Consider the following 25748-nt stretch of genomic DNA (forward strand, 5'->3'; position numbering starts at 1 on the left):
CTGAAATGTAACTACAGCCGTTACACATACTGTATGTTGTAGAGAAAAGAACAATACAGTACAGAAAATTGAGAAACCTGCACATGCTTTAGACTTATAGCTTATAGATAAAGAGATGTTTTAAAGCCAAAATAAATGTATCTGTTCTATCTGTTATTCTTCTCCTGCCAGATTCCCCAGAGATGAGCCTTGTGACAGTTAAAGATGTCTTCTCAGGAAGAGACGATGCCAGTAAGAATAAATGCTGATTTATTCATATACACTAATCTCTGCTCAGTGACATGTCCTTATATATTTCATTGGTCCTGTTCCTCAGGTGCTGCCTATTTGGGAGCTCTCCATCCCTCTGCCTGCCGTGCTGATGATCACTCTGAGTCTCTACATGATCGTCCTGGGGATCGGGCTGTGGATCAGATACTGCCTCAAGGTTAGTGCCCTGTTACCCTTACTGCAGTTTGTAAAATGTAAAATGAATACGTGTTGTTACCTTTAACCTGCACTAAAGGTAGACGCATGAGGAACTGTAATTAAAGTGGACTATGCTGAAGTTGTAAAGGCTTTGATGTTGGCTCCCTCTGGTGTTTGAAATGCAGCACCAGATAAGCCTTGCTCTCCTAACACAGCTATTAATTATCTGCAAATCGATCTATTCAGGCTTTCAATACTATAGGAAAGATAACTGAGGTAATTTGAGTTCTTTATCAGGTGTGATTGTAACATTTGAGAAAAAGGGTCTGGCTTAAGAGTAGTTAATTATCATTTATAACTTATTTAACAGGGACACAACATTTAGGCAATGCTGCATCTTAAGATTCAAGGGTTTTATTATCATATGGAGTTAAGTAAAGAAACATCTGTCTTCGTCTTTTGTTCACCACCCTCAATAGCTAAAGTTTGCGTGTAAAAAAACCCCAAAAAAACTCACCTGAACACAGTTTGTAGTCGATTAGGTAATGCGCAGCTTAATAAGTGTTACTGTTAAGTGTTATCTGTACGGAGTGTGGAAAGTGACGATGTTTTTTCTCTCTCTCAAAGGACCGGTGCTCTTCAAAGTGCTGTAACTGCTGTCCAGAAATGTCCATATGTGCGCAGTGTAAGAGTTTAGCAGAGATGTGTGACTGTCGCCTGCCGACCCTGCGCTCATGTCGGGCCGTTTCCTGCCCTTCTCCTTCTGTAAGTCACCGCCACACACTGCACACAGTATAACTACTGGTGTAATCATGAATTCTTCACATTCCTGCTGAGCATACTGTCATTGTATTATGTTAAATAGTTCATCTTTGCATACGGCTTTGTAAATAGGGGCCTTACGTCACGCAAATTTGAGATTTATGGCTATTCAAATACTCAGACTTGACTAGTTTCCACAGCATTAGAGGCAAACATTGGTTCATTTTAGTTCCGGTTCTGCAATAAAAATCTACGTAAATTGGATTTACCCTTTCCTGTCCTTGCTAGCCACTTATGTATGTATGTCTCTCTGACATGCAAAGACTTAAAACCAATGTATATATATTCAAAAAGCTTTCCTTTTCTCTTTAAATTGGTATTTTTATCAACTGTTTGCAGCTCAAATAAGTCTGTGAAAACACTCCATGGTCTTTTTCTTACATTCTCTTATTGTGTTTATGTATGCACCCTAAACACAAAAGCAACTTCCTTGTATGTGTAAACCTACTTGGCAATACATGAACCTGTTTCTGATTCTGATTCTAAATGGGCAAACTCTTGAGACAAACAAATCACACAAATCGGTCTTGAACAAAGTCAAGTTTCACCTGATTGGTCTGCCTGAGATGAGACTGATTGTAGTGTCAGTACGTTCTGATAGTGGCTTGTGAGAAATGGGTTCAATAGTAACATTAGTGAGTCTTGACAATTGGGAAAAATAATCGGTCATAATCTGTGCACACACTTATGGAGTTTTTACTTTTTTTTCACTCTTCTAGTGTCCTAAACGGGCCCCTCCCCGTCACTATATTACGTACGGGGTACCCCTTGCCCGTCAGGCTTCTACGGGCAGGGCGTCCCATAGACCTTCATTCAAAAATGTTGACAATCGCAATGATGCTCGAAATGTCCCTTATAGGCCTACGTCTGTTTCCGGTTATTTTTATTTTGAAATTCAGTTCCTGACGGACGCCAAAAAAGACCGAGATTATGGAATTAAACCAATGAATAAAAGCAAGGATAATTGTGTGTTATTGGTGAGTAAATAACAGTGTGTTATTTTGAAAAGAATAACAAATTAGAAGGAAAAAAAGATTTAAAAAATACGAGGCTCTGAGCCCCATGTATTTTCCTCACAGACGCTAAAGGTCTAAAATAAAGACCTAAATGAATATTTGGGATGTTCTTGTCTTTAGATTCTCCCAATAAGTCCAAGTACAGAGGGTGACTTTGCTATGAAAAAACACATTTCCACCAAAAAAACGTTAGCATTCATGAAGTAATCTTCGTCACAACTAGCAAACTAAACATCATGTACATGTACTGCACAAATAATCAGAAATAAAAACTCATTACTCGCATGAAATGACATCAAAACGCATTTTAATGGCCAAATGAACCTTAAAATAGGCATTTTCCACCGAGAATAACACGAAGGTCGGCCATCGTTGTTGATCACGTGGTCTATGAAGGTCTATGGGACGCCCTGCCCGTAGAAGCCTGACGCCGGTCAAGGGGTCCGCTGTCCGCAATGAAGGTCTATGGGACGCCCTGCCCGTAGAAGCCTGACGGGCAAGGGGTACCCTGTACGTAATATAGCGACGGGGAGGGGCCCTGACCGTCCGTCAATATGTGACGGGATGGGAGTGAGAACGTGCACACACACACACACACACACACACACACACACACACACACACACACACACACACACACACACACACACACACACACACACACACACACACACACACACACACACACACACACACACACGCTACTTTCTATTCTAGCGCCCCTAGGCAAAAAGCTTACCATACAGAGCTTTTATATTTATTGTGATCTCCTGTGTCTTTGTATGTTTCCCCACAGTGTGCATGTTGGGACTGCGCCTGCACCTGTCAGCCCCCGGAGTGTGAGTCCTGCAACTGCCTCTGCTTCGAGATCAGGATCAAGTGAAGGATGCTGGTGCACTAATGCCACAGGGACATTTTCTAAAAACGGAATGCCTATTGTTAGAGTTTACAGTGGAGAGATAACAGGAACCAAGAGAGGAAAGTGACTGGGAAGGACTTGAATCAGAGGCGCTCATGGTCAGCATGGGTTCATGGTTGCCCTTTTACATTTTAAAAAGACTGAACATTATTTTGTTACTGAGCTGAACTCGTTTTAGCTTTCACATGTTGAAGGCTGTGTCAAAGTGTTTTATTCTCATTCTCTAAACTTGGGTACCTTTGGTGTTTTTTCAACCTGGACCCTATTTTCTCATGTTTTTATTTCTAAGTGATATTAAACTAATTTAACAACTCCTGGTGTTTTAATCTTTTTGTGAAACAGATTAAATCAGTGTGTTGAAGTTCATAGATTTTTACATATTTAATTATTATATCAGCCAAAAAATGACATTTCCTCTTCAGTTCCTTTATCCGTTAACTATTAATTGACTTTAAATGTGCTATAACTTGATATACAGTATATTGATATCCATTGACTCAGGATTACATAGCAGAATGGAGGCTTTTATCCATATGACCCTCTCTTACTGAATACTTTGAATTATTTGTATGATTTGTACATTTAAACTTCAGTATCTCAAAAACCTGTAAGTATCTAAATGGGACAACCTTTGGAACATTAAGATAGTTAGTTACCAAAAAAGACCACAAAGTGAAACAAAATTATTAAAAAGAGACACAATATGACTTACAAGAGAAAACGAATATACATATATATATATATATATATATACTAGTTTTCAAAGATGTGCATTTAACCACACAAGGAGCACTATTATCCATAAGGGTGATTTCCCTTTCCTGACATCACCATGTAACAGTTGCGCTCCTATTGGCTAGCGCTCAAACATTGTACGTGATAGACTAAGGGACGGGACATCTCTAAAAGGTTGACAAATCCCAACAGAGCTGGCCAGCTAACCAATCAGAGCAGACTGGGCTCTGGTTTCAGACAGAGGGTGAAAAGAGGTGCTGCAGCACAGGCAGTATGAGAAAAATAAAGAGCTTTTTGAACATTAAAGCATGGAGACATGTCACAGTAGAGCTGTGGCGAGCCGTGACTTTTATACCTAGGCCCTCTGACCCATTTGACATTACTCTCTCGTTCAGTTACTATAGCTGGTTCCTCTGTGAATTCTAGCTGGACCGCCTGGACGTCCAACAGCTCCTCTCTTCACACTCGCAGAGACGAGCTTCTTTCATTTAACCCTTCACATTCCAACAGAAACTGAATAGGCAGATTCGAAAGGATTTATTTCTTTGGAAATGTTATTTTAAATACAATTAAATCAAGTTATTTTGGTAAAACTAATGAAAAATATAACTACATTTTTTATTTTTTTTAATGTTTTTAAATATAATTTTTGTAGAATATCTTAGGCCCTCACAGAGGGCCTAGAGGGCCCTGACGGCTCGCCACTGCAGTAGAGACACTAAATACAAATAGGAACCTATAGATGAGAGTAACACATGTGTCACTTCCGGGAAAAAAGTACGGCTCCACCCACTTTTTGGGGAAAACAAAGCTGTCATTTGAATGGCGGTCAATACAAATTCTGAAGTTTTTGCCAATCTGATCAGAAATGTAACAAAACCGTGGATTTTTGGATCTTAAAGGACAACGGCCAGACAGGCAAACAATTAAATCATTGGAAATCGACGATCGGGCTCGATAGGTTAAATATAGCAGTAGGCGATCGATGTCCATAGATGAGAGTATGGCGCTGATGAGAGTAACATCTATGTCACTTTACAGCCCCGCCCACTTTTTGGGGAAACCAACGCTGTCATTTGAATGGTGATCAAGCCTGAAGCCACAGAGCTCTTCTTTTACTGTCCTTTTTTCTTAGAGGAAGTACAGAAACACGTAACTCTGGATTCGTTTTAATGTTTTAGGTGCAATAAACGGCACAGCAGCTTTTTGACATGATAAAACTATTATTTTCCGCCTCGGTCATGAGAGTAACAGCCGGCGAAAATTACAGCCTTATTTCCCTCTGCATTATGAACGCGCATCCAACCCACGGGACCGCGCCGCCTGGCACGTTCATGTTACGTGTTACGTGAGAAAGATTATCTTTCGATCTCGTTTGAATTGTGCCACGAATTACACATATGATGTTTGTCAATCTTAAATAATAATTTCCATGTAAAAAAAGTCACAGTTTGTCGTAAAACTGTTAAACTATGAAAAATACGCAACTAGAAAGACTACAAATCCCAGAATCTCGGTCCCGCATGCTGGCTCTCACGGAACCGACTGACTCCCCTTGTGTGCATGTACAGTTCTCAACATGCCCAGACTTGTAGTGATTTTAACCTCTTTTAATGCTTTTCGCCTCATTCTGAAATGTGCCAACGTGACGGCCGTCTTGGTGTGTGGTGCGAGACGGGAGATGTAGTTCATTGAGCGGTTTCACACAAAAAAAGTGTTACTTCACAGTTTTACGACACATTTTTTTGATTGTAAAATTATCTTTTAAATTGACAAACATATGTGTAATTCGTGGCACAATTCAAACGGGATCGAAAGATAATCTTTCTCTCTCCATTGACTTCAATGCATAACTTTTCCGAAATAAGGTCCCATGGAGCTCAACCGGAAGGGGAGGGACTTCGCCTCTCTATGGGAGCATAACAGGGCCCCTTTAACCATGCTCTTTCATCAAACCCCTATTTATTTATTGATCTATTATAGGCAACGATTTATCTGTCCACATTTTTTACTGACCCCAACCTGTAAATGGTGGTTTTCTAGAGTGGGCTCAGAATCTTTTTATTTTTATAATTAAGTGAAAATGTAACGCACCAGAGATGGACTCACAAAAACACATTTTCATTATGTATTTAATCATCTCGATATGAACCAAAACAATAAAGAGAATTATTAATATGTTTGTAAAAAAAACAGACATATTTAAAAAAGGTCATTATGGCATTAAATCAAAAACAAATTGTACAATTATTTCACAGTTAAAGTGAATGTGTGATCCACTGCAAAACTTGGCAGACTTATGATGCATGAAAAGTGCAGCTGAAGTATTTTAGGAAATGTTGTTTTTTATAGATGTTGACATGTTACCTCCATGATATTATGAGGTAGACAAGCTCTCAGTGTTCCTTAAATCTTACATTTGTTCAATAATCCGTCCAATTGTATCAATATACACCATCTGCTTCTACGTCAGTTGGAGTTGACGTCTTTGTAAAAGATGTTAAGGCCATGTGTGTAATATCTGGATCCATAATAAATGTCACTTTGAGGTTAAACATTATAAAGTTCTCACAAAATATTTCTCAGTACGTAGAGGATTATATATTACAAAGATTTCACACATTTCATTATTGTATTGATTAAAAAAATCATTATAAAAAAACGTGCATATAGCAGTATGGTCCATAGCTTAATAAACCGTACCAGACTTTTTTTCAGTACAGCTCAAACAATTCTTCATTTTTAGACTGGAGCAGTTAGCGTACAGGATCACAAAATGTTTTATTTTGTGATCTAGCAGCTGGCTTCAGGTTAATCTCCTTCAAAGTCATTCACAAGGTTATTTTGTATTTCTTTTAGAAATGTATCTCTGTACAAGCACACATTTCTTTACAAATATTTAAAATGTTGCTTTCTGTAAAACCCTCAGGGTTGGGAACTCTAAGAAAAAGAAAATCCACCAATCCTATACTTTAGGGTACAGTTTTGCATATTCCCTGCCCAGAGTTTTTACATCTTCTTTATATATTTTTTCATAAAGGTGTGGTGTTTTTTCTCTATATTTACAGTATGTTTCTTGACTTACTTATGCAGTTAAAAAAAATAAATATATTTTCTCTTTCCATGACTGTTGTTATCCACAACAACACCAAGGCAGCTAATAATGTTTTTAATGTATAAGTAAGAGAGATGAAGTTGAAACTGATTTAAACCCCTAGGCATAAACTGTTCTCACTCTCCCTATTCTACGAAGTAGATTCAGCAAGCGTTTTTTAACCTGTATGGCCGCTCTCTTTATGCTCAACAAAACCTACAAAATGCTAACTACTATGTTAGCCCGCTAACCTTCTTCTATCTCCTGCTTTGTAGTTATTCTTGATTTCCCAAAATAACATCTTTAGATTTCTCTACAGATGTCGGCAACACTTCTAACTCCTCTAATTGTCTTAAAGTGACGTCATTATTTTTGTGTTTCAATCAGAAAAACAATGGTTCAAAGGTTGTTTAGCTCAGCGAGAAAAGTAGTGTTGGTTTCTAGAGCAGACATAAATGAAAAAAGGCGCTCAGAAAGAGATGCTGTGTGGACACTCTTCCTTTCCTTCCTTAAAATAGGAAGTTATTGCAACATACCCTGCAGTTGAATAAGGATTGTTTAAACAGAAATTAGCCTCTCTGATAGGATTTATTTTTGCATTGCTGTGCTTATTGCAGCTCCTTAAGTTGTTATTTCCCCCCGGATGTCTGATTTAACTACCTCTCTACGCCAAGTGCTCACAAAATTAAGTCATAGATGCAGCTTTGAGCTAAATCTTCTCTTAAATTAAGAAATGTATTAATTAAAGATTACATTCATTTGTGATCGCCACATCATGTAAATCACAATTTACAAAGTTTGAGCTTTCTACAAAAAGAGTCGGAGACAGGTGGAGAAGATGAGGAGATGGAGGAGGAAGAAGAGGGGGGAGAGAGCAGGGCTCCCCCCGCTGTTGGTGGGCAGCGTGGGGGCAGCGGTGGAGTTGGTGGAGTTGTTGGAGTTGTTGGAGTTGTTGGAGTTGGTGGAGGTGCCTGAAGATAAGAAGCCCACAGTTAAAGTCAGGAAGCTCTTGAAGCTGCTGAGTTTTGTATTTTCCTTCACTGCTGCTGCTTTTGTTCTGGTCTTATTGGCTGTGCTTTCAGCTGAGAGCACCACCGCCTGGAACCAGGAGCCGTCCTGCTTACACATCATCGGACCGCCAGAGTCAGTCTGAACACACAGACGCACAACATTTAGGAGGGATGGTGAAACAATATTACCTCTGTAAGCTGCTGATTGTCTTACTGATAAATCTTATATATAATTAAAAAGAAACCTAACTACTTCATTACCTCTTAGTTAAAATCAAAACCAATCAACAGCCTACATGACTATATACACTTTTATAGAAAGATACCACTCTCAATCATCGCTTTAGAAGCTATACATCAAAGGAAATAAAATACATGTTTGCATTTTTGTACTACACAATAAAAAACATTTGTATGTCATCCATTAACTCTTTATTTATTTAACTATTTATTTCTGCAAATGTGCAACTGTGCTATGCCAGTCGTAATATATAAAATGACTAACTAACTATTAAAAAAACTAACTATACGACACTGAGGGTACAATCACATAAAATAAATCTTTATTAATTATGTAGATATTAATCAAAAAACGATATATGAATATTCACATACTCCTTGATGTGTTCTTATAGAATAAAGGAAAATACCACCTAAGCCGACATGCGCGTTTAGTTTTGATAGTCTGCATACTTATAAGCAGTAGTTTTGTATGAATCCCCGTTCTGATGTGCTACACAAACAATACCTTCTTACAGCTTGTAGAAATAGTGTTACATTTAAGTCTGTACCTCTAACATAATTAAAATCACTGAGTGTAGTGCTTGTAGGTAGCTTTGTTATGGAGCCTATTTTAAAAATGTTCAACTTGTGTTTCCAATGTAATTTTTTAAGTGTCCAATGTTAAAAGACCCTAAAACACATTGATAAAACTGAAAAAACATATGAAAGTGAAATAATCTCCTAAATTAAAACATTGAGCAACACAGAAATATAGGCTAACTACATAAAGAAAGAAAAAATAAATAACTTACTGGATCCAGTGTGAAATTGCCGGTACATAAAATGTCACTCGACGACGCATTCCCACAATTTTCCACAGAGGTCTGAAACTCCTGCAGGACTTGTTCTTCTGAAGAGTGGAAGAACACAAAAATTAAACATCTAAATTGCTAAAACCTGGACTTGAGGTACTTTGTAAGTGCCTATATTAGTGTGCAAATGTTTAATCTCACCTCCTCCTTTCGCAGAGCTCCAACCAGCAACCCAGCAGGACGTTCCCACGGAAAAGGTCCGTCCATTGTCCATGCAGATGGGCTGGATGTAGTCGGACAGGGTGGGCTTGGTGTGCAGGTGCAGCACGGCTACATTAGACCCCGTCATCGTGCTCAGAGTGATATTTGACACGTTCCTTTTCACCTCAAAGGGGTTGAAACCGTTCTGTTTCAGCCGACCCAACACAACGGTCCAATCAGATGCTGAGGGGGAACTGTGGGAGATAAAACATGAACTCAATATTGACCTGCAGAATGAGTCCTAAAACCCTGAAATTAGTTAAAACATTTGGGTTAAATGCTTAAAATAAGCTTCAGATAATTGTTTGTCTAATGACATAAAATACATCGGTAAATATGTTCTTTGAGAATTTCTAAAGCTTGTCTTAAAAGCGGGTAGCTCACTGGTGTCTAAATGTGAATACTTAATGTAACCCCCCTGAACGTTAGCCATCTTTATCCTAGCGTTGACCGTAGTTTAGCTTAGCGTAGCCATGTGACAGTCGTATGGTTCCTGCGCAGGGGCGGATCTAGAAAAATATTCATGGGGTGGCAAGAGGGTGGCAGGAGAATTTCAGGGGTGGCATCCCCTGGCAGAAGTATATGCTGATTTAATCGCAGTTATATCAATCAATGTTAACTTGGAAAGCCACAATATTTATTTTAACTCAATAACATTTGGTTACATTATTGTGGCACATCAGTATGCCTTAAATATAAATATATAAGGTGGCAGACATCATTTAATGAATTTTAACTGAACAATAACTGAATGAGTTTGTCTCACTCTTAGACCAGCAGGGGTACCAAATCAATGCAGACTGCTGCAATAAGTACATTAATTAACTGTCTCATCGATGTTTGTCTGTATGCATATGATAATATTAACAATCATATTATTCCTATCAGCTGTCAATTACTGTTATGATTCACATATTCAGTGTTATTATTAAATAAACTATATTTTTTGGAGGAGATAATGATGAATGTTCCTCAAGATGCTTGCTCACCCTCCTTCAAATTTGAAAGACAATTACTATCATATATCAAAAGAATCAAAAGAACAGTTCAGCACCCCACAACTTAGTTGCAACCTTGACTTCACATCAGAAAGAACAAAGGTTTTTGCCTGTTTGGGGAGTTTATATATATATTGCTCCCATAAAATCCCCGGGGGTTTTTGCTTTGTATGTCGGGGGCGGGAGATTCATGTGATTGGTTGTTGGTCGCATTGCTTGAATAAAATCCCCAAGCTACAGACACGCCCAGCTCCAAGCTTTTTTTGAAGCTGTAGTGTGGACGCTCCGTTAGGGTTAAAAAACATGTATTCAGCTAAAACATAAACATCGCTGCAGCTATTATCCAGTGGAAAGTCCTTACCTACTGGCCTAGTTAAATCAAAGTGGTTACTTTTTTTTGGCTGGACAGTGAAGTTTTACACACCGTCTTATTTGACTTTCTCAGGACTTAACAGTTTCGTGGGGGCAGACCCCCACAAAGAAGACAAATATTATACACACGTAAGATCATCATCTTAACAGTTTATTATTCTCATCGACTCATCCGTGAGCAGAGCATCAAGTTGGCATGCCTAAAACAGCTGAATGTGGCGATTACCATCTTGTTCAGCAAAACGCCTCACTTATTAAGATTGAAAGCTTTAGTGCGTTTTGATTCAATGCTGAGTACAGCCAAACTTGACAGGCTCTTCTCTGTCATTGTAGACCGCCAACAGTGGCGGCTCCAGAGTATTTGTGTTGGGTAATCTATGGTAGGGCTAACCCATACAGTGGTGGGGCTCAAGTCAGTATTTGCAATGTAATTACATACACGCTCCCCTTGACAGTGAAACGCCACGCGTGAGGTTTAGATTATTTCCCTGTCTCAATCCAAATTGAACTGTATGAAATAAAAAGGCACATTTGTCTTGTAATAAAAAGGGCGATCTGGAGCCCATCCTGCAATTTCCCCAGAGGTGAAAGATTTGACATGCTGAAAACCCAACCCCTGCAGGGGGGTCTGGGGGGATTCTCCCCCAGGAGATTTTTTGAAATACTAACATAAAATACACATTCTGGTACTCTCTTGAGAATAAAAATAAATAAATCTATTACTACACGACATATTTAAAAAAATGAATGCCATTTTAGTTTTGTGTTACTTTGTTCTGAAAGCTGAACCTGCTGCTCCTCACAGAGAGAAGAGGGAAGAGGCTGTGAATTACTTGTGGATAGCCCCCATTGTTCTGTGTGTCAAAATGAAAGACAGCCCACACACCTATCAATCATCAAACCGTGGGGTCTTATTTCATTACGTGTTGATTTCTATCAACACGTAATGTTGTATCGATGTATCGGGACTTCCTGCAACAACACCACGCCGTTATCGTGATTCTGATTGGCCAGAAGACATTATCAAAGATGTTCTATTGAGAAGACGATCACTACGTGACAAAAGTTTTCAAAACCGTTTCTAGTCTTCGGTATTTCCAGACAAGTGGCTACTGAAATCAATCTTACTAACTGCTGTCTGTGCAATTTACTCTGCGTGAGTTGGCGGACTTTATTTCGCTTACCTTAACATCATTTTTCATGGTGGGGCTAAGCCATTTCTTGGTATGGCTGTAGCCTACCCAGCCATACCCTGGCGCCGCCACTGACCGCAAATACCTAATTCCTTCCATCTACTTGGATCCGAAATGCTTCTCGTTTTGAGCTGTCCCCCGTTCAAATGAAATCGCCGCAAATCATATTTCCAGGCTCGTTCCAGGGCCGGGGGAGGGGTTACAAGTAGGGGTGTAACGGTTCACAGAAGTCACGGTTCGGTTCGTACCTCGGTTTGGGGGTCACGGTTCGGTACGGTTTCGGTACAACAAGGAAAAGTAAAAAAAAAGTCCCAAATGCATACTTTTTTTTGCTGTTATTTATTTGTAACAGTAGTGCAAGTTTTGGTATGAAAATAAGGAACTCTAACATTTGGAATCATTAACTGTATTACACAGTTAAAAACAAACACAAACAGTAACACACACACTCAGATGGCCATATTATTTATAATGGCTGATGTCAAACAAAAAGATTAAATAAGCTGTACAACTAAAAAGAATGTCTTGAACATATTAAAATAAATAATAAGAAAGTGTTTCAATCACAATCAATAAAAGGCAATACAGAACTGTATAACATCTCCTGATGTCAAAATATAAAATAAATAGAATGATAAATAATAAGAAAATAAAATCTGTACCTTTAGGAGCAATGTCTAACATGTGTAATTAACTTGTGAGTGTGTGAGGCCATTATGCCTAAATAAAGGTACTCAAGCTTTACTCTTTTCAAGTTGTTCTTCAGAAAGATGAGTTAGTCTATGTTGTCAGAAGTGAGGGCAGATCTGTTGGCGGTAACTGTCACCTGCCGTCGAGAAAACCCTCTCGCTGGGGACTGAGACTGACTCGGATGTGATTTAGCATGTTTGACGTGTTACCACTAGCATACCGCACCGCTGTCGAACAACGCCGACACACCGCCCTCGTCCGATCCAGAACTCGCACCCCATCGTTGTTGTAGTCCACAGGGAACCCGAAATGTTCCCACACAGCTGATTTAAAAGAAGCAAGTGGGTTCTAGCTCCTGTGTGTTGCGTGAACTCGCCGTAGCTGCTAACTTTTGTTCTTCATGTATTGTGTTCGTTTTGTTGTGTTTTGTTCTTCATTTGTTATTTACAGGCGGCTGGCTTTTAGGCGCAATACCGCCCCCTGGATTATATATAGTGTAATACTGCCCTGAGTGACAGACTTTTTTCCCACTCGTAAAAAAAGGCGTATTCGCCGTGTGACTGCATGTGCCGAACCGTGACGTCCGAACCGTGACGGTACGGGACGAATACGGATACCGTTACACCCCTAGTTACAAGGCTCGCGTCTTGTGCTGCATTCACTTGTACTCGGACATTAGAGATTTTCTCTCATAAATGTCCGATGAGCCACAACTTCTTTTTCAAAACAAAGCTGCCAACTGAGGTGGCAGCTGCCACCCCATGCCACCCTGTAGAACCGCCACTGTTCCTGCGTATAGCCTAACGTTAGCTTTTTACTTTTGAAGAATTATAAAAGTGGTGTTAACATAAGGGATTATTCTGTTGAGCAAAACATGCAACTATCATAATCGTTTGTTTGCCACATAGCATACTTTCTGCAATAACCCAAAAATCTTTGCAGAGGGAACCGGAAATATGCTCACTTCAAGGTTCCCCTACAGACAAACGGTATCCCTGCAACACTCCATAAGGAATAGGAAAGAGACAACATCAACAGCAGGTTGGCCATCTTTTGAGGATACCTGCGACCGACCGCAATATATGCTAACCTGTGCAGCCAGTAAAGTAACTGGTTTACTGGTTCAATTGGAACTATTTTAACTTGGCATTGTTTTTGATTGTAACAACAATACAGCCAACTGCTGACTGTTTAATGCGAGTAAAATAATTGCTGAACAACAGTAACCCTTAAACAGAACATTTCATTTAAGACCTGAATTGTTGCAAAATATATATAAATATAGCCGTAGATTAATTATGCAGCATAAGTCAACATTTAGTTATCATTCAGTCATTCAGCATAGAAAGTGACAGCGGCTGCCTTTGCTATAAAAGCTTTCCTACAAAGATGGCTGTGCCGCCCCAGAGAGCACCGAATTCCCAGGACTGAGCAAGCCCTCAGGAAGAGCGCCGGCTGTTTAAGCACATTTTCGAAGTGGCCAAACGGCGGTACTACACATACTTTCCAGTCAATGACGTCATTGTGCCCCTAACATGCTTTCCCCAATTGAATTACATTGTGAAAGAAACGTCTGTAAGCGGATAATTCTTTTTTAGCTTAAAAAAAAACTACCCAGTCCGAACACTTTTCTATCCAATATTTAAATCATTAGAGTCTAAAAGCTGTACAAATGCAGAATCCAGGGTTTTTTCCCTCTCCATGACGGAACCAAGAGTGGGAGATTGGAGTCGGGGCTAAAGGAAAACTCAAGTGCTCATGCTCTATGGGCCCAGGTCGGGTACTTTTTGAATCTATAGTCTTTCCATTTCGGGCTTCATGTGCCACTTTCATAGGAACTGACGGGGGCCCGCCTCCGACGTGGTATCTAGTTCTCTTTAGACATCTGACTGAAGAGAACTCAAAACTTCCAAACCTCTGATTGGTTTAAAATAGACGTTTTCCATAAAGTCCAATATAAAAACCATTGACACAGTGCGTTGTTGTAGGCTAGACTTATGTCTGTGGTTTTCGCACACTGTAGTTACAAAGCAGTGACAATGCAGCCTTTGAGAAGACCATCTTACGACTAAAGTTGGACATACTTTGGTCGTCATTTGTTGGAACCATTACTCCAGGTGTCTCACCTTGTGAAGCATTCGGCGTTGCTCAAGACGGCGTCCTCGGCCACCAGAGTCCCGCCACACACATGACTCCCGTTCTTCTGCAGACTCACCATCCAGGGCCACTCGCCAGCCGTCGCCACCGAGCTTCCTCCCACAATACGTGAATTCTTCGGCGCTTTGCCACAGAACACAGCTGGAGAAACAATCACAATCAGATTTCTGAACGTTAGTTTCTTGTTGCTCTCAAAGCACTTAACACAGCTATAGACATACAGCTAAAAACAAAGACAAAAGGAAAAGGGTTAGTCAGTAGATAGCACAAAAAACAGCAAAGCAATGAACCTGAACCAAACCAAGTTTTATTAATAACTTTTGAATTTTTTTTTTTCCATCTACCAGATTTGATCTATTATAAACATTTGTATATATTGTGGGATGGGATTGACGAAATAGAGATCATAGTTTAACAAATAAAGAGCATTTAAACAATAACGACAATGTATCAGGTGTAGAGAAAATCTGCAAATACTCAAAATGAGATAAAAAAAATGTTATGACATCAGTTTTTGAGCCACAAAAAAACCTCAACTGGACTCTCTGAAGGCGGTGTCCTAGAGGAGGAGGCTGTTCGTGGTGTGGGTCATCTTGGAAAATGTTTTCCAACAACTCAATGACACACTGGTCAGACTCAGCCACAGGAGCAGCTTCAGAGAACAACTCATTACACCTGGGCCCTTTCTCATTTCATCAAATCCCTCTCCTCGACTCCTCGGTCCTCCGGTAGTGACCCGGAAATGAATTTTAGCGCGCCATGTTGAAGGACATCTAATTTCTCTAAATGCACTTCGAGGACCGAGGACCGAGCGTCGAGGAGGCTCTCTGGAGGAGCTATAACCGAGGATACACTGATGGGTCCTCCACGGCTCCTTCGTGGATGCATTTCCGGCAACAGAGATGTTTCAAAGAGTCGTGACCATAGACTGTATATGGTCGTGACCCACGGCCGGACTTATCTCAGCCAATGACAGCTCTGCATGCGTCCCCTGGATATTATTTTATTAACTGCTTTCATCGGTACGCGATGTTTACAGTGAGAACAGCTGTGAGGTCCGTGCAGAAAGCAGAGCAGTGTGAATAATATATATCACTCAGTATAACAGGCCTACTCTCTTTATTTGCTTTAGTTTAGTAGATATCTACAAACAAAGAGTCGATATTTTTCTAAAACCATTTAGTGCTTCACAATAAAATACACAACGGCTGTAGCCTGTTTTAGGAGCTGTATGTGTGTGTGTGTGTGTGGTACGTGTGTGCGTAGATGCAGCGGACAGACAGGTCTCAGTTGGTTTGGTGTCCTCTGCTTACTTTTAATAGCCTACTATACAACTTTTGGCCCGTAATTTATTTTCCTCATTGTAGCGACCAGAGAGGGGGGGGGGGGGGGGGGGGGGGATATATCCAGTCTCTGATAGTGTTACGATATTATGAGAGTGCTCTGTTTGATTCTGAAATTGTATATATTTATATAAATATATACATATATATGTGTGTGTGTGTGTGTGTGTCCGCATCTGTAGCCTGTTATTGTCTCATTATACCGCACTGTGAATGAATCAAAGTAAATATATAAGTGGTCATGAACACATCTGTCCATCAGACAGAGGGCTGCTGTGCCTTCTGTCATCATTAATGGACGTCTCTTTAAAATGACCGCTCAGAGGAGAGGAGTTCTCATTTCTCTAACCGCCTGCTGCTTCCCCTCCTCTCTCCTCGGTTCCCCTCCTCCGCTCGCATCTCCTGTGGGCGGGACTAAGTATCGAGGATAGGAGTCGAGGAGGGGAGTCAAGGAGGGGAGTCAAGGAGGGGAGTTCGAGAAATGAGAAACGGTCCAAGATGCTCCACAGAGCACCACAGGAAGTCATTCCTGCCTGTGGCCATCAAACAGGAAGTCCTTCCTGCCTGTGGCCATCAGACTCTTAACTCCTCCCTCACCAAGAGACTCACTTAACCATCAGCAGCCAAACCATTTTAAATTGTGCAATTCAGCATTTTATTTGATCTTTTATTGGACATATTAATTAAACTACTTATGTTTATTTAAGTATCTTTATTTAATTGTATGTTTTTGCAGCACAATCTTACTTTAACGTATGTCAATATAAATATTCGCATTCTATATTATTGTATTTGACCATTTATTGGACATTTAACTTGAATTACATATGTAAAGATATAAATATATTTATTTTATTTCATTATGCATTGCACATTTTTACAATAACTTACTAATTTTTAAGCAATGTTTTTATATTTGACTTTATTCTCAAATGGAGCAAGTGTCCTGCAACGCAATTTCCTCAAGATATAATTTTTTTTTAATTCAGATTCTGAAAATGTGGCCTGCAAAAGACGAGGTAAGGCATGAGCGAGCAGTCCATATTGGTATAAAGCAGTCAATAAAACACCCTTTTTAATCAGTTATATAGACCAAAACCACTTTCTTGTTCATACAGCCATAAAGACAAACAACATTAGGCTTTGTTAGCATGATAGGTTAGCTGGGCAGATTTACATGCTTGGTTGTTATAACAAAACTGAAGACAAACATTTGACATTTTAACATTTGACAACAGAGTGTACAAAAACACATAAAGCTAACTATCACGTTTAGACAATGACATGTTTAAACTAGAGCCGGGACTCGATTAAAAAAAATAATCAAATTAATTAGAGGCTTTGTAATTAATTAATCGAAATTAATCGCATTTTTAATCAAATATACATATTTGACCTGAGAACAGTGAGAAGCAATTTTCACATGGATTTTACTCCAAGTGGTCTACAGTCGAGTGCAATCCAGTGAGCCATTATTTTCTCAGACGTGGATCTTATCCTGGCCCTGAAACCAGTCATCTGGTTGAGTGTGGGTTGGGTCAGGGTGTGGTTCCGTGCACTCGGAGTCGGGCTAACGTCCACGCTAGCTGCTACATGCTTTGCATTTAGGTGATACTTTAGGCTTGATGTGCTGCGGTGATATGCAAATTCTTTTTGCATAATTTGCACACAACCGTGCTCTTATCGACGCTTCCATCCGTCCGTTTTTAAAACAAAATGTCCCATCCACGGGGCCGACCAAAGCGGTCTCATCAGCTTGTTCGTTCATGTTTGACTATTGTTCACCGTGGTTTGTTGTTGTTTGAAGTCCCATGCTGAAGTCATGAACGTTAGTTGGTGCTCCAGTATAATCGGTACGCCTGAAACTCATCCAGTGAGAAACGTTCCGCTGTGCAAAAATAAGTGCGATTAAATTAATTTTTGTGTAATTAATTAATCTTAATTAACGCGTCCCGGCTGTAGTTTAAACTATGAAGCAATGAAAGGATTAATGAAACAGGAAGGAAGAACATGTATACAGCCTGGGGTTTAAAACAAGTAAATAATACTACTGTATAAGAACAAAAGTATCATCAGCCTGTACTTAAACTATCACAAATAAAAGTAGTCATTATGAGAGTGACTCTATAAAAGAGATGTATTATTATAGATATAACACTATTCTGTTCTTTTCTTACCAACAAATACATTTAAGAGATGTTTGTAGATGTTGTAATTTGTCAACGTCTTATCAAATAACTCATGTTAGTTATTTAACTATTAACAAAAACAATGTTAATACTCAAAGTACAAATACCTTAAATTGTACTTATTACACAGAACTTAATATTTGAAAGTTTCCAAATACAGCAAACATTTCAGGGTGAAATTTCGTGGGGAGTGATACACATAATTCTTCAATTTTCAAAGTATGAATTATACAGCTACAATGTAAAGTGGAACAAGTTTAAACAGAATTTATAAAAAGAGGAAACATTCCAAATACACATTTAGTTTTTCTCTATTTGTGTACATTTAAAAAGCGAGCAGTACATAATACATCATTTGAAAATGTATCACTAATATTTCAGAAAACTTGTAATACAACAAATATTTGCCTTAATGCAAGTTATCTATTAGGAACGTTTTGTGGTGATATCTATCAGTAAAATGTTTACCCTTTCCCCTGTAATGTGTACAACATGTAAGAGTTTTACAATATATATCTCTAAAAGCCATTTTCAAAAAATGCGTATTATCTCATTCAAGAGATCGAGTAGCACTTGCATACAATCAAATGTACAGTTGTATTCCTATATAAATTCTGAAGGTCTGATGTAAAATATGTTTTTTTCAAATTAATGGAGTGAAAAAGATATTTCCAAAATCTCCTCTGTACAAACCTTTGACGCTAATCTTTCAACAAAATGAAACAACCATATTAAATCCGGCTTTTCCACATTTCTGTTGCAAATGACTGACAGGTGACAGGTACTCACGTGTGGGTGTAGGGGCGGAGGTTGGAAGGGGGGGAAGGCCGCGACAGGACACGCTGAGGTCGCTGTCAGTCCCTGTGGACGTGAAGGTCACGAAGCCCGGCTGGTTGCTGGTGATTAGGCTGTTGATCCAGGCCTGATACCGGGAAACTCTGGAGTAGACTCCTGGGAAATTAGGTGCGGCGCAACCTTGCCCAAAACTCACGACTCCGTGCTGGATCCAGAGGCCGCCCTGCTTGCTCACCAGCGGACCGCCTGAGTCCCCCTTTAACGAGAGGCACATTTAGAAAAGGGTGTTTGCGGAAGGTCAAATATGAAAGTCTTCAGGTTTTTGAATGCAATACAAATATTAATTCCAGACTCTGAAAATAGTCCACGACAAGTAACGTTTCTTTGAGTATGCAATCAGCTAAATCTAGCCCAGTTAAAGTACCTACTTAAAGGGTATTGATCCTGCATTAAAATGTTTCCGTTTAGTTTTTGTTCTACAACATAAAATACGTCAGTAAAATACTCCATTTGTGAATCTCTGAGCACAGTTGCAGAAATTAAAGGACATTACTAAACGTCATCAAACATTAACCACCCTTAGCTTAGCGGTGGAAAGGTGAAGTCATGTGACTGTGCTGTTGTTCCTTCACAGCTAATGTTAGCTGTTCGATTGCATTAATGCTTCAAAAACCATAAAGTGGTGTGAATATGTAGAGCTTGAACCAAAACAAGTATCATGAATGTGTTTTGTGGAGGGAAACAGTAAGATGCCGAGTTCAGGCTCAGACCACCAATATAGACACCAGTCTATATTAGGGTACACCTGCACCATTTTAAGATAGATACAGTGTAACAGAAAGGATTGGAGAAGGTAGGGTCAAAGATGCTCACCTGACAGGAGTCCTTCCCTCCGGCCCGGAGCCCGGCGCAGATCATGTTGTCTGTGATTGTATTCACTCCATAGTCACATTTGCACTGCCTGTTCCCCACGATGGGCACCTCCACCTCCATGAGGCTTTTTGGGAATGGAAGAGGAGCTGAGGAGACACAAATACACACTTCTTTAAGAGCACAGCATTATTACTGCATTTTAAAAAGATTACAATGAATTACAACTACTGCAATTATGAAGTATTTCTATCTTTCTATCTATCTATGTAATGTCTTGTCTTTTATCTGGACCCTGAGTCTGTAATAAAGTTTTTCATTCATTCATTCATTCATTATTACAGTGCTTGAACGTATCATCACACTTTTTTTGTATCTAATAATGTTAAAACGACCTTATACATAACACAATGACATTTGACAAAATGTAATGTTTGTTAAATGTGTGGTTTGTAAAATATATTTTGAGGTTTTTTGTTTTATGTTTTTGTGAAATATGTTTTCTGATTTGATTTTGATGTTTGTGAAAAGTTTTAGTAATTTGTGCAATTTTTCAGTGTCTTTTTTTCCGGGACACCCTTATGAGTGCTCAGTTAAGTGCTCAATGGAAATCGAAATGTTTGTTGCATTTAAACAGCAGAGTTGTGACCTTGCAATAATAAAATAAATGTTGCCTTCTGAACCCACTTTGAGTTGCGATGTCCCCCCAGCCGGTGACCCAGGAGTCGGTGCCGTTGAAGAAGGTGCTGGTCGAGGCTGCCAGGCACACGGGAGCGATGTAGTTGTTGAAGGGGACCGGAGAGGAGAGCTTCAGGAGGCAGATGTCGTTGTCGTTGTCGTTGGCTCTGTAGTCAGGGTGAATTATGATCTGTGTAACCGTCCTCGACACCTCGTTAGGGTTGGCGCCTTCTTGATTTTGGCGACCCAGATACACAAGCAGGTTGGCTGTGCCGGGACTGGAGAGTTAAAAAAAATATATATTAGTAAACTTATATCATAGTCAACTGATGATAACTCACTCAGTGACATAAATTAAAACAATTATAAATTGATTGATTCATGAAAATTAAAATGATCAGAATCAGGTAAAATAATTTTTCATATACTGTAAAGAGCATTTGCTTTGGGGTTTACCGTTGCTTAAAATAAATTGTAAAATAAGACTTAAAAAATGTACTTATAAACTATTATAAAGTATAAATAAATGTAACCAATTATAACACAAACCAGATATAAGACTAAATGTACCATAATTAAAGAAACTATAACAATATGACCAATTACTGTAAAAAAAGCAGTATATCTGAATTAAAACTGGAAGAGCTGTGCAGAAAAAGTAGTGCTTGGGTTCACAGTACTACCCCCCGCTCCAACAAATTGTACATGATAGGCTAAGGGGCGGGAAATCTCTAAGCGGTTGACCAATCACATCAGAGCTAGCCAGCTAACCAATCAGAGCAGACTGGGCTCTGGTTTCAGACAGAGGGTGAAAACAGGTGCTGCAGCACAGGCAGTATGAGAAAAATAAAGAGCTTTCTGAACATTAAAGCATGGAGACGTGTCCCAGAGGAGGAACAAAATACAAATATGAAGCTAAAAATGAGAATAATATTTCCTATAAATACATTTCATTATAGGATATAGGACACACCTTGAGAAGCAGTGAGCCGCAGTCAGCACCCATTCTCTGTTAATGAGGGAGCCTCCACAGGAATGTCTGTTAGATCGATGCAGGCTGGCCTGCCAGGGCCAGCTGCCCGCAGGCGCCACCTGTCCTCCAACGATCCTGGTGTTGAGCGCAGGATTACCGCACTCTGACAGAGACACACAACACAACACAGTGAGCCCCTCTGCTCTCCCAGGTTTTATATCGAGTTGTCATATTGATTGATTCTGATTGACTGCAAAGTTCATTTGTAATTTTGAGGTTTGTATGTGCATCTGATTGCCAGAAGTCTATAGGCTGTTAGTGACATGTAAATGATATGATGACTAAGCAACTTTTTAGAGTTTTTGTGGACAACATTTTGTTTTTGTTTGGAATAGATAATAGCATTTTAATAAACTGTATGTGTCTGGAGGATGGCCCCTGATGGGATTCTCATGTGTGGCGCTGAGTGTAATTGAGTTCAGCACACACTGGTCTTTAGCAGGGGGTCTAATTTGTTCAAGTTGTTGTGTTTTTTAAGAGAATGAATTGTAACATGAATGAACAAAATAATAGCAAAGATATATCAAGCAAATTGTTAAAAATAACACAAAGTGTTAACGGAAGTAAATGAAAAAAGTCCATAAAACTTCGACTTACCATTTAGTTGTGAATGAGACTCTGAAAAATAGAAAAACAAACATATTGATGAAACAGTTATGAATGAACATACTTATGTTTCTATAATGATATTTACTTCATGTTTTATTTCAAGTTTGCCTAACTCACTAAAGAACGTTCTACTTTTTCTTGAATTTTTCTCTTCTGTTCTTGGATAATTTAATAATATTAATTTGATTATTATTAAATTCTTTATCCATGTCATTTATTACCAGGCACTGTATCCTACATTTCCCTTAAGCCAACTCTTTTATAAAAATCGTTCACCAATTTAAGATATAATGCTTTAAAAACCTGGTAATTATGTTTACATTTGTTTTATTTATCTTTCATTTCTTGTTTTGGCATCACTTTAATTTGATTAGTAAATATATATACAAATATATGCACACACCCACATATTACATTATGTTATATGAATGAATACATAATTATATGAATAAATAACATTAAATGTGTTATATGATGAACACCTGCAGGTTTGTTTGTTTGAACATTGGAAACAATGACATGCTTCACTGGAAACATATAACCATCTGTTCTGCCATTACATCTGTTTAGAAAAATATCTAGTACAGCAATATAAAAAATACCTACAAAGTAATAATGGCCCTGACAGACACTGCTGTTTCTTTTGTGTGTTATTTATGAGTTGTTGTGTTGGCGTGTTTTTTCATCTGCCGTTTGCACATAGTTAATGTTGTGCAACATGTTGTCTGGTGTCCCAACAAACTGGTTTCACTGCTCCATTGTTGAATCAAACATACTATACATACAAACATTCATAGAGACCAGAAAGGCCACATATCTCTTAGAGCACGACATTTCTCCACCATGAAGTGTGCTCACACACAGACGGGGGGGGGGACGGGGGGGGGGGGGGGGGGGGGGGGGGGGTGGAGTCCACTGACAGATGCTAAGAAACACTGACAGGTTACTGTAAGTCTCACACAGACTCGAGCCACACAACAATGCTGCAGAACCAGAGGGGCAGCACAGCAAGCACTCAGATCATGGACTCATGTAAAAGTTGTATTAAGGATTATTTAGTTTATCCCTCTGGGTTATTATATCACTGGATCATACTTATTGATGCTCAATATTTTAGGTAGTTGTCCAATGTTCTACATGTACTTGGAACGTAAGAACAATTTGGAGTTATTTGCCCAACTTGTTTGGTTGTTTGTTTGTTCGTTCACACCATGTAAAGCAGCCTTGGGTCCCTTGAAGGACGCTATAATAAATGTAATTATTATTATTATCATTACATGTACTTGAATATTTCTTATATGTTAAATAATCATATTCTTATTATGTATGAATTGTTGTGTTCATCTTTTAAAAAAGGTGCATCTGGAACTTTGAAAAATATACTGCTGGGTAAATAAATATTACCAATAATAAATCATTATTCAATATTGTTGTGTCTTAAGTAAGTCATTTAAGTGAGCATATGAAATAAAGTAAGAAGTACAATATTTCCTCAAATTGTGGTGGATTAGAAGTGTAAAGTAGCAGGAGATGGAAATACTCAAACTACAAGTACCTAATATGAATATTCATTTTTTTACATTCAATATTTTCTATTGTTATTGTGAATTATTATTAATATTATATAAGTATTTATGAATATAAAAGTACATATTTACCTCTCTTTAAAAAAGGGACAATAGTAAAATGTTCCTTTAAAATATATATTTTTTAAATATTTAACTGTTTTACAGATTGACTGTTATTTAAACTAAATAAATCCCATTTTTGTATTTTTAGTGCATGATCAACGGCAAGGCAATGTATCACAAAAAAAGATATTGATACAACTTTTTTGCAATAAAGGACGCATTCTATGCGTTTCTGAACTATTATTTCGAGCGATAACTTCACTTTTGGTACCTCAAGTGTATTTTGATGATAACATCTATGTAATTAAGATTCTCAAAGCAGTACTTTAATACGCTAAGGTATTATATATATTTTTTAACCACTGAATTTTATGTCCTTAAATAATTACATTGACACCAATTCCTCTTTAATATAAGCCAAATGTTTCTGGTGTCATGAAGAATAAAGTCTTTAAAATGTAAATACAAGAGGATTGATGTACCACAAAATAACTTAAAAATAAGGAAAATCAATCAATATGAGTGTGATTATAACTACATCTTAAACATGGCAATTATATTACACTAAATATATAATTAAGTAATAAAATACAATGGACATTTAAAGCAGAACTACAAGTTGGTTTCTATGACTAATAAATCACTTAAAGCCTGGCATTGTGTGCGGCTGCTTCACTCTCAGAGGATCTGATAAAAGAATCGGACATGTATACAATAGAAGAAGGCTTGATAAAGGACACAGACAGTGATTGGCTGGACACATATTGTTGGAGACTGATTGTACTCCTCTCACGTTATCACCTGTAATTATCAGGAATTGCCCAGCAGACAAAAGCTGCAAAGGTTCAAATGAGTCATGTTTTGACATCTCTCTTTAATCTAACGCATCTTACTGGAAGATATACTGTAATACTTGTATTCAACTTAACAACAACAAAAACAGCAGCAGCAACAACAACAACAACAACAACAACAAAGTTACTGCAAACTTCCAATAATGATTTCTTTTATTATGTTCAATAAATACAGTAAAATAAATAATTTCTTTAAATGCAAATGAAAGAAAATGTAATAAAGAAAACATTTTCTCTACTATATCATATTCAAACATTTTACTAATGCATATTATAGTTCAATTAAATGAACTCTGCTCTGCATTTTGATCCTTTTAATGCAGGAGTTCCACTGTAATTCCCTCTGTCCCTCAGACAGCAGTTAGGTCCGTCAGTGTGTGGTGCAGCTGAGGATCCTTACCTTGAGTCAGGAGGGAGAGCAGAGCCGCGGCACAGATCAACCTGTAGAGAGCCATGACTGTGGGTAGATTCTGCAGGTCTGCTGCGGCATTAAATAACTTAATCTGCCTCTCCACCTCCCTCCTACAGTGTCACCTGTTTAAAGACACGCCCAACACCATCAACATTTCTCTGAGCTGCAGGGAGAGCATTCCCATTAGTGCAGATATTACCTGCTTTATTCCACTGTTCCGCATCACAAGGGGAATTCCACACCTGTAAGGCAGTGATAGACTTAAGAGGTTGTTTCAACTGCACTATTTCTTAATGCTAAAGGTCTCCTATCATGCAAAATGCCCTTTCTGATGTATTGTATACATAAATATGTGTCCCCGATTTTGCTTAAACAGTTCAGGTGTTTAACAGCCTTATTACCTGTGTGATGAAACTGTCCCTGAGTCTGGGTTGGCATGGATGTCGGGACCAGTGTGGTGTCTCTGTGTGAGACTTGGGACCAGTGGTCGGTGTGCCTGTGATTGTATCTTTCTGTATTGTTTACTTTTCTCAATTTCTTTTGAAGAAAGTTATTCCTATGTGGCATTGAAACCTTTTTGCTTTGACTTGTCGAACAACTTTTTTTCACCGGGGTTATTTAATAT

At 38.7% G+C, this 25748-nt stretch overlaps 1 protein-coding gene across 1 annotated transcript; it reads right to left on the bottom strand.

Moving 5' to 3' along the window:
* Window positions 1-6046: 6046 nt before the first annotated feature.
* Window positions 6047-25347, bottom strand: LOC117451087 (polyserase-2). The gene is made up of 11 exons (XM_034089194.2): window positions 25323-25347; window positions 25112-25245; window positions 22215-22235; window positions 21558-21720; window positions 20594-20862; window positions 19910-20055; window positions 19031-19292; window positions 14679-14850; window positions 9240-9493; window positions 9039-9136; window positions 6047-8143 (listed from the first exon to the last, which is right to left on the bottom strand). The coding sequence occupies exons 2-11, from the start codon at window positions 25164-25166 to the stop codon at window positions 7802-7804; spliced, it is 1782 nt and encodes a 593-aa protein (XP_033945085.1). The 5' UTR covers window positions 25167-25245; window positions 25323-25347; the 3' UTR covers window positions 6047-7801.
* Window positions 25348-25748: the final 401 nt, after the last annotated feature.

The sequence above is a fragment of the Pseudochaenichthys georgianus genome, chromosome 8, assembly GCF_902827115.2.
Source record: "Pseudochaenichthys georgianus chromosome 8, fPseGeo1.2, whole genome shotgun sequence".
NCBI classification, from domain to species: domain Eukaryota; kingdom Metazoa; phylum Chordata; class Actinopteri; order Perciformes; family Channichthyidae; genus Pseudochaenichthys; species Pseudochaenichthys georgianus.